The sequence below is a fragment of the Danio aesculapii genome, chromosome 8, assembly GCF_903798145.1.
Source record: "Danio aesculapii chromosome 8, fDanAes4.1, whole genome shotgun sequence".
Lineage (NCBI taxonomy): Eukaryota > Metazoa > Chordata > Actinopteri > Cypriniformes > Danionidae > Danio > Danio aesculapii.
Window position 1 is genome coordinate 19,158,047 of NC_079442.1, and position 10,951 is coordinate 19,168,997.

The 10,951-nt window shown below is 37.0% G+C and overlaps 1 protein-coding gene across 1 annotated transcript; it reads left to right on the forward strand.

Moving 5' to 3' along the window:
* The first annotated feature begins 4,475 nt into the window (after nt 1-4,475).
* On the forward strand, nt 4,476-9,900 carry adra2b (adrenoceptor alpha 2B). The gene has a single exon (XM_056463376.1). The coding sequence runs from the start codon at nt 5,579-5,581 to the stop codon at nt 7,121-7,123; it is 1,545 nt and encodes a 514-aa protein (XP_056319351.1). The 5' UTR covers nt 4,476-5,578; the 3' UTR covers nt 7,124-9,900.
* The last annotated feature ends 1,051 nt before the right edge of the window (nt 9,901-10,951 follow it).

Here is a 10,951-nt window from a genome sequence, read left to right on the forward strand (position 1 = left end):
TTCTTGTTTAATCCCGCCCCTTTTTGCAGCACCGCACGACAGAATTTCGCTCACACAAACTCTGGTGTGACCGCAGCTTTATTCTTAATCATATTATTTGTTTCCTAAATGATTACTGAATGTGTTAAAGGTGGACAAATACCAAGGAAGAAAGTTTAGCAGACACACAAGCCGCTTTGAAGAGTTGTGTGTGTGATTCATCTGCAATCAGCTTGTGAGGTGATTGTGCTACAGAAGGTCACTGCTGCCTACAGCCATCAACATCTACAACTCTTTCATTGTGAGCAAGGCATGGAAAACACTGATTTTATTTTAAGATTTCTGCCCAACATGGATGGAAGTTCTGAACACTTAAGGTGAAAAATAGACTGCGGTTGCCCATGTGAGGCTGATCCTGTGATGCCAAGAGTGGTTTGGTCAGGCTTTAACTCTCACACGCATCTCTATTAAAACTCAGAAGGATTCTATCAGGATATCTGGCAAACATTTTATAATTCTTTGCTTACTGTAGCAGTTTCAAATTGAATTTTTAATAGTATCCAGCCTTAACCGTTTATCGTTGTTTCAGTGCTATTGAGCCTCTCCATATTTCTGAATCACATATTAATATTTATGCTGCTAGAGCTTTTACATGGCGACTGAAACCATTAACCGTCTCATATACGAACTTTTCATTTCAGTCTACTGATGGCAGTAATTTATTTTTTGCCTCTTTCAACGCTGAATACCTAAACTAATAATTTAAATAATGCTTACGACAGGCTATGGGGAATATTGGCAGTCCCCTCAGCCACAATGCACTTTGTCAGCTAACTGAACTGGAAAATCTGCAAGTTGTCCAGGGTTAATTGTTCTATTTAGCTTGCTCATAACAGCAGAAAAATGATGTACAGTCACAGCGGGTTTGCTTTTGTTATTGGGAAATTGAGGTTGGTTCAAATAACTGCGGCAAATAGTAGCAACATTATATTTGCTGATCTGCATGTGACCGCTTTCACTGTCATTAGAAACTGCAGATTTAACAGTAGAGGCCCTGACGCATTTATAATCTCACTCCTTATGACTGTTAAAACACTTTTAAAAACTTTATTGTGCATGAAACTGTATGTTATAAACGTTCAACCCTTATCAGAGTAATTTCATACAATGTTTACTTTTGTACAATGTTTACATTTATAAATAGTGATTTGGCATATGCTATTTTCCAAAGAGACTCACAAATGAGAACTTATCATGACTTATTTAAATTATAGGCATACTGATAATTGAACTTCAATAGTATTATGTTAGCAAGTACATTTTTTTAAAGATACTTTAAACCAGGGGTGCCCAAACTTTTTTTGTATGAAGGGCCAAAAACCAAATATCATTGATAGCTGTGGGCCGAAAGTAAATATATCAAACTACAGTATAATACATTAAAGTTGCCATCGGTAATTTCCTAATTTATTTAATTAAATTTTTAAAGTAATAAAAAACATACTTTAAATTATATTAACTAACGCAGTATAACTTTTTAAATGATAATTTATAGCAATAAAAACATAATCACATTTATAGCACAGTGAAGTTCAATGCTGAATACATTAATCAAGCAAAATCTGCCTTTGACTTGATTAGCTCACCAAAATCTCTGCATCTACAGTTGCCAGTATATTCATTTAAACGAATTCTTATTAATTTACACCATTTAATTGAAACATGTCATTTCAGTTAGCTTTTAACAATAAAGGAAACAAACAAAGAGTTACATTTAATTTGAATTAACAATCTCAAAACCATCTCCATCATACTCCTCTTCTAAGATGGGTGGGCCAAATTAAAGGTTGCCATGGGCCAGCTTTGGCCAGCGGGCCATATTTGGGCATCTCTGCTTTAATCGTACTTTTCAGATTCTGGGAAAAAAAAAGACACCAAAGCAAAATTATGGATTTTTTTTAACATTCACATCCACTGTGAATCACATTGTTCCACAGGGCCACCTATTATGACCAGTTTTGTGAAATATTTCCTTTTGCTTCCATAATTATAAAAATATAATAAAAAATGTCACTGCTGTGCAGATGATATACAGTTATACATTTCAATGAGTTCTATTGATCTGCCCAGTTCTTAAGTGACCTTACAGCAGAGTTCTCAAACTGGCGGGGGACCAGTAACTGACAATTCAAAGTAGGGACGCTTTAACATTCAAGTACAATAAAAACGTGGAAACCTGATGTAACTGATGCACTCAAACGTTCTTCCCCAGAGTACATGCAGTCAAAAAAACTCCTTCTTTTTGTTTCTCATTGTACATATTGAAGGGGTAGTTTAAATTGCTGTGAAAACACTACAATTTAATAACAGGCATAATAATGATTATTATTTTTCTGTCCCAATCAATTGCTGCTTAACCAAAAGTTAAACAGGTAGCGCAAGAACAGCAAAAAGCAGATTGGGTAACTTTAGTGACTTTACTGGCAATTGTTCTTCTCAATATCTTTCTTTTTTTGTAAAACTACAACAAAAATGTTCAATTCAGCCAGCAGTCAAATTTTACAAAATGCACATTTTTTAATACAAATCTTAATATGCACATGAGGAAAATCTATTAAATGAGACCATTTGAATTAAATATTAGCAAAATTATCATATTTACAGCACCATTATAACGTATAAGCCATGGAGAATTGTTTGCACAACACAATTCAGGTGGTGTAAAACTAATTATGATCAAATGACCCTTGAATATTTTTAAAAATAGAGCTTGTCAAAACCATAAAAGGCTATATGCGATTGCACAACAATGATAGTGATTCAGAAATATATGTTTTTGGGGACCAAATCTCGTTATGTTTTGACATCAGTTGCGAACAGGAGGGAGGAGGAGGGGTCCAGCAGTTTGAGACCCCTGCCTTACAGGATATATAAATCCATTGCTGTCTGATTGTTACAGTTATTCTTTTAGAAACATGATCCCCTACATAATTACCTACACTACAAATACCCTTTAAATAATATTTTTGGTGTTCCACAAGGCATACTATAGGACCTGTTTTGTTTTTACCCCTTAGTTCTGTATTTGAAAAACTGCTATGCAGATGACTTATACTGATTATTGGGTTTCAATGATCTCAATAGCTCAGATGTCATACAAGCAAGTTTAGCAGATGAAATTGCAATTAACACACGGTATCTGTGGGGTCTTAAAATGTCTTAAATTTCAAAAACAAAATTTCAGGCCTCGAAAGGTTTTAAATTCCCACTGAATGTCATTCAATCATAGTTAGATCATAAGAGCTAATAACTATAATATATCTTTAAGGATACAAATTGATCAAGATATGCTGATTTCAGAATGACTGATGAATATTGAATGCTGAAACATCTGCAAATGTATTATGGTTTAATATTGTTCTGAGATCATGAGCAAATGTGTTTGTTGTCCATAAGGGGGCATAGCTTACCACAGATTTGTAAAAAGAAATTCCATGCCATCTGTCCGTCCATCCATCTATCTATCTATCTATCTATCTATCTATCTATCTATCTATCTATCTATCTATCTATCTATCTATCTATCTATCTATCTATCTATCTATCTATCTATCTATCTATCTATCTATCTATCTATCTATATCAAAACAGTAAACTAATAAAACAGTCAATGTCTCTATAAAACACTGAAGGGTACAAAAGACTGCTTTATGCAAATATTTATTTGAAATATTTTTGCATTGTGGAAATGCATCAAATCATTCGACTTATTTGACATAACGTGTTCTGTTCTTTGCTACGATCACTATTAATAAAGGTCATGCCGGAAACATAAATTCACTGATCCTAATGGGTACGCCTGAAGGGGTTCTAAATTGCATTTGGGTGTATGTTGCACTTTATCATATCTGAAGAGAGCATTAAACCACTTGATCTTTCTGAAATGAAGTGCAAATACGGTGCGGAGGAAGCGCACGATCGTCACGAGTCCTTTTACGCACGAGTGCGCAGTCTGCGATTAAAGTTTCAAACGTTTCAATAAGCTCTCTGTTGCTTTTATAGTTTGTTTGGCTTTTAATTTGTTGCTTTTTTGTTGGAGGCAGTCAGCAACTTAGTGATCAAATGTTCTGCAGGTTTTTTTTTAACTATTACGCACAATAAACAGCAAAAAGCCTTTTTCATTTTCCCTACATAATGATTCCAAATGTATCCCGTTTACAAGTTCCCTAATAATAACAGTGCTCTTTATTGTGCAGACACCATTAATCAAAATTGTTACCTTTATCCATTTTGTACACGAGTTGATTGTACGGTTGACCTCTCCAAAAGGTTCGATTAGAATTGCATCCACTACGCGCCTGTATTTGTTTTATGCTTGACAATAGAGTGTTAGGATAGGTCAGGCTTTTAAGTGGGAGGGAAGAGTTCGCCTCATGACGCCCGTCCTGACATCACTTATACTGGGGTACTGAGGAAAACCGTTGCGTAGATATGAAGCGAGAGCGGCTTGCGCTAGCCGCCCCGATACTTAAAACTGGTAATGCGCGCGGCACGTAGGAGGCATCCAACTTGCTGAATGAGATACTGCTGAAACAGGAGAAACACGAAGGGAGACGGAGGACAAACTGTTTTCACTGATACTTTTTTTTAATATTTGGACATACCCGACTCTTTTGGCGTGCCTCTGATTCTCCAGTAAGCCGACTTTTCTCCACTCAGGAATGTAACAACGACACAACTACACCAGACTCCATCATTTATCAGGGTAGTTGTTGCACTTCAATTCTTTCTGCAAACTTGTGAAAACTGTGAGGGGAAACTGGCACATCGCCGCGCGCTGCTGCGCTCTCTCTGGAGATTTATATTTAAAGCCTCGCGCTCCGTGGAGGGTTGAGCATCTGGGTAACCTAGATTTAAGCATTCCAATATATTTGTTTTGTAATTACTTGTCAACATTTTATAACGTTTATTAAAATCTCAAATTGAATGTTAACTTTATTTAATGCTGTAACTGAATAATTATTATCCAAATCATTTAATAGAAGCACAATATTGCGCATATTTTTCATATTGGCATTTAATCAATCGCTCACTTTAGATGTGATCACTCATATTTTTGCAGTGGTCTTTTGTTTTAGCTGTCCCCCTCTCACATTTCATTTTCAACCTGTCTTATGTAACAACATTCTGAAGTTGATTATTTAACGACAGACACGCAAATAATAATTAATGGGAATCGTAAATTAAAATGTATAACAATTATTCGGATGTTTATTTTATTTTTTATTAAGTTGCATGTTACTCAGATGTGGCTTAATTCAATCTTTTGAGATGCAAACTAATAAATTCACAACACCCAACGAGATGTGACATACGATGACTGACAGAATCTTTAGTACCGTTAGCAATGTATTCATTCGTTTATACGTAGGGGGTTTATACATAAAGGTTTTATTTAATTTAATATTTTACAAAATATTGTACACTACGTTTTTAGGATATAAAACAAACAGCTAAACCATATTATTCAACTTATTCTACCCACATACGGATTGCCATAGAGAAGAATAGCCCACGTGCACCTTCTGCATTGGCAGTCATGGATAGCCCATGCCCTGTTGCCGTGGGTCTGCCTGGCCACACTAATAGCACTGGAGGCACGTCTTCACCGACTTGTAACCAGAGCATGATAAAACTCGCCCCGTACTCTCCTGAAGCCACAGCAGCCTTTGCAACAGCCATCACGTTGATGATGCTTATTACAATAGTAGGCAATATCCTGGTCATCATCGCTGTTTTAACAAGTCGCTCACTAAGAGGACCCCAGAATCTTTTTTTGGTCTCCCTTGCTGCTGCAGACATCTTGGTGGCCACCCTCATCATCCCCTTTTCCTTAGCAAATGAACTGATGGGCTACTGGTATTTCCGCTCTGTGTGGTGTGAGATCTACCTGGCGCTGGATGTGTTGTTCTGCACTTCCTCTATAGTGCATCTGTGCGCCATCAGTCTCGACCGCTACATGTCTATCTCACGTGCCGTCACGTACGGTCCCAAACGGACACCCAAACGAATCAAGTGTGCCATTTTGGTGGTGTGGTTGATCTCGGCGGTAATCTCATTTCCACCATTACTATCTATGAACAAGAATAAAGGTGGTGGCGAGTCAGGCGCGCTGCCTCAGTGTCAGCTCAACGATGAGCGCTGGTACATTCTGTACTCTACTATTGGGTCCTTCTTTGCTCCTTGTCTAATTATGATCTTAGTCTACATGCGGATCTATCAGATCGCCAAGCAGCGCACTCGATGTCCACCAGGGGAGCCCCGCAAAGAGGCCCCAACTAATGCTGCAACCCCTCAGCACAAGATCCAAAATGGAAGAGGAGATGAAACGCCTGGCGCACTTCAGAAAAAAGCCAGGCCTCCAACTCTGGCTGTGTCCCAAGTGGAGTCTGTCCAGCAGGCTGCAAACACCCCGATCGCCAACAACCTTTTGCAAGCCCCTTCAACAACCTTGACACCAACCACCCCATGCCCCTCACCGTCTCCTTCAAATTCATCTGAAGTGGCTCCCAGTAAAAGTAAAGAGGGGAAAAAGGAGAAGAAGAAGAACAACAAGAACAAGAACAAGAACAAGAACAAGAACAAGAAAGAGCCTGACAACAATAATGGAGAAAGCATGAGCTCTGATTCGGACACTGAGCAAGGTGGGAGGGGGTTAGAGGTCCCTTGCACGCCGACCATGACCCCCAGTGGCATCCATTCTCCTGCCACCATGCAGAAATACAGAGACATGATCGCCACTGCTAAAGGTGCCAAGCTGGTGGCCCGGAAGGCCAAGCAAGAAGGAACGCCCAACTCTGCACGCCGCAAAGCAATGGTGAACCGAGAGAAGCGATTCACCTTTGTGTTGGCGGTAGTGATTGGTGTCTTTGTCATTTGCTGGTTCCCCTTCTTCTTCTCATACAGCCTACAGGCTGTGTGCCCAGATTCGTGTGCCCTGCCAGAGCCACTCTTCAAGTTCTTCTTCTGGATCGGCTACTGCAACAGCTGCCTCAACCCGGTCATCTACACCATCTTCAACAAAGACTTCCGCAGAGCCTTCAAAAAGATCCTCTGCAAGAACACCAAAGGCACATTCTTCTGAAGCTCCTGAGGTGCATCGTCTCCTCAGATTTATAAAAACACAAACACTTACAGCTATTCAGAACACGAGCGTCAGAAAAAACACTAAAAGAAGCACAATAATGGTGTTGTTGTGATGTAAACGAAGGGCTTTTTGTGCTGCCGGGTGTACCGAGGAGACCACGCGACTCAAATGACTCTATTCTGTCCAGGTTACCACCTCAGGCTTCAGACTCAAGGACTTGTGCTATAAATGAGGCTAATCCAAAAATATTCATGGACATTGACAAATCAAGGCTGGAAACAAAAGAACTTACGAGGACTATGGCACACCTGCAAGGACAAGCCACAGGATTTGGAGCTCAATACAAAGGTTGCTGCATTTTTTTCCCTCTCTTGTTTTTTTTTTGGTGTTATTTCTCACCTTTCTAAAAGCCTTGGGGATTTCTCTAAGGATTTCAGAGGTACTCCATTCAGAATATTTACGTACTGATTTTTCATGCTGATCGGTCTACTTGATGCCTACACAGCACTATTTCTGAGGAACAAAGCTGAAAGACACAAATTACTCTTTGTGGAAATCCTTGCCATGGGCAATGTGTATGAAACGAGCTGACGCAAGTTTCTCCGATCGAACATTAAGGCTTTTAGTTACAGATCCCCCCTAGTGCAGGACCATAGGGGAGGTTGCTTGCCATGCTCTGATGCAGAAAGGCTCTGTGAATACAGAATACTTGTTATGGATTGGACTGATTGCTAATAGACTTTGAATTGATATATGATATGATATGTTCGTTATGTATTAATACAAATGCTCTTTTTAAAAAAAAATGATGATGATGACTCTTTACGTTATCAAAAAAATGACTTTTAGAATTCAGTGGCTGTGTCAGATGACACAAACACCTCCTGATTTCCCTGGAGGTGCTCTTTCTGACTCTCTCTTTGTATAAAAGAACAAATGATAATTATTTGTTGGTGTACACTGATCTACTGCACCCTAAATGTGTGAACATTCAGCAGGGTGATACTTTGGGACTAAGGGCTGATAGCAGTGATGCTTTCCATTTCTTTGATCATTGTCTTTTTGCTGATGATCCCCGTGAGTGTGTGCACGCACAGAGCAAATATTATGAATGGGTATGTGTTGCGTCTGACTGCTATGTATGTCTGGAAATGTATGCTGTGTGTGAGAGGGTGTGCGAATGTTGTTGTGTGAATGTTTCTTTGCTTAAGGTGTGCGTGTTCACATCCCTTCCTTGATTCCACTGGCACTAGTTCAACTATATATGTATGTGCTTGATAAATGTGGCTGGTTTGCCATATCTGCCAGTGCTTATTTCTCGTGCCAATGCTTTGACATGTTTTGCTGCTACTAATTCATTTAGTATCTTTTATTTTGTTTTTTTTAAACCAGAGTTTTATTGCAAAAGAATCTCTTGCAGTTCATTTCGAGGCAATTTGGAAATGAGGCATCTTATGCTGAGAGCTGTAAATTATTACGTGAATGATTTTGTATTTATTTATCTCGCTATTTGCTGTTCCTCTGTTATATACAGTGCTCAGCATCATTTTGAAAATTAATCTATTTTCATCAATTCCTCAGTGAATATAGGCAATGTATTTGGTGCATTTAAACAAAACAGATTTATTAAACAGATCTATTTATTTAAACAATATTTTTGTCACCAAACATATTTAGAAATTGAAAGATAATACAATTAAATTCAAGCAAAAAATATATATATAAATATAAAATTTCAACTATATTTTTAAAATTTCTTTGCTTCTTTTGATTTAAATTGGTATTTAATACTTTTCTTTTACATAAATTTGGGTGTGCTAGTTTTTGGACAGTTATTTTGTTAGATAAGCTCCAGATTTGGCTTCAGCACTGACTAATCTAATGCATATGCACAAACATAATATTCTATAGCTTCCTATTAAAAATATGAATATAAAAGATAGATTTGTGAGGGGTGTACTTTTAAATGCTGAGCACTGTATATATCTATTTTTCCGACTTCCTTTATTTTTATTTCCCAAGGGGAAACAGACGTGAGGAGTTCAGCTTTAGCTACAACACAATTAAAAAAAAACCTTCTACTGTACAATATTTGTGATCTTTATTTTTATACATGTGGCAAGACATATTGCATACGGGCTGCGTTCTAAAAAGCTTTGCAATTGACAGGATCCTAGTAACTGTATGCCTTTTGCCTCCTGGACTCTTCTTTCTTTAGTGTAATGCTGTTGGTTTTCCACTGCTCTTTAAAAATAAAACCGCTGAGCTGTGTGTGCCAACTGACTCATTGCTGTTAGAGAATAAGTATGGAGCTCTAAGTACAGATGAACAGATCTTGACAGACGTCATGCGTTGACCATTTTGAAAGGGGAAAGGGCTTTATGAAAACCAGTGATGGCGAATTTCCTTCTCCAAAAAGCAGCACTTTCTTGTTTTAATGAATCGAGCCATCTGCAAACATGTTGAATGAACACATTTTTTCCGGTAACACTTTATTTTGATGGTCCATTTGAGTATTAGTAGACTGTCTGCTTAATATCTGCTGATACTGCTCCTTCAACAGACGTTTAACTGACTATAAGAAACTTTGCAAGTACATGCCAACTTACACAAAATTATTATGTGAATGATTTTGTATTTATTTATCTTGCTATTTGCTGTTCCCCTGTTATATACAGTGCTCAGCATCATTTTGAAATGAATATTTTTATCCATTTCCAGTGAATATTGGCGATGTATTTTGGTGCATTTAAACAAAGCAGACTTATTAAACAGATATATTAAATATATTTATTCACATAATATTTTAGTCACCAAACATATTTACAAATTGAAGAAATTGAAAGATAAAACAATTAAATTCAAGCAAAATATGGCAAAAAAATGTTTTATATATATATATATATAGATAGATAGATAGATAGATAGATAGATAGATAGATAGATAGATAGATAGATAGATAGATAGATAGATAGATAGATAGATAGATAGATAGATAGATAGATAGATAGATCTATCTATCTATCTATCTATCTATCTATCTATCTATCTATCTATCTATCTATCTATCTATCTATCTATCTATCTATCTATCTATCTATCTATATATATATATATATATATATATATATATATATATATATATATATTTTGCTTCTTTTGATTTTTCCTCTTTCTTAAATTTGTATTTAATATTTTAAATAACATATATATTTGGGTGTGCTAGTTTTTGAACAGTTATCATAAGTTATTTTGTTAGTTAATAACACACTCAGCTGTGTGTGCCAAATGACTCTGTTAGAGAATAAGACGGCGCTTTTAGCACAGATGAACAGATTTCTATCTTGACAGACGTCATGCGTTGACAATTTTGAAAGGGGAAAAGGCTTTATGAAAACCAGTCATTCCAAATGTCCTTCTCCAAAAAGCAGGACTTTCTTGTTTTAATAAATCGAGTCAAACATATTGAATGAACACATTTTTTCCCGGTAACAGTTATAAATAAACGGTAACAGTTTATTTTGATGGTCTATTTGAGTATTAGTAGGCTGTCTTCTTAATATCTGCTGATACTGCTCCTTCAACAGATATTTAACTGACTATAAGAAACTTTGCAGGTACATGTCAACTTGCACTAACCCTAACTCCTAGCAGCCTTCTTATAGTATAATCTAATGAGAATTAGTTGGCATATAGATGCAATGTAACTTAAATTCAAGAAACGGACCATCAAAATAAAGTGTGACCTTTTTTCTAAGTCAGGTTGCGATTTTTGCAGCTATACAAGAATCTACCACACAGAGAGAGTACATTTGTATTCAGAG

Bases quoted from the DNA above. Each gene is read 5' to 3' on its own strand.
- adra2b (XM_056463376.1), top strand. From the start codon at position 5,579: ATGGATAGCCCATGCCCTGTTGCCGTGGGTCTGCCTGGCCACACTAAT.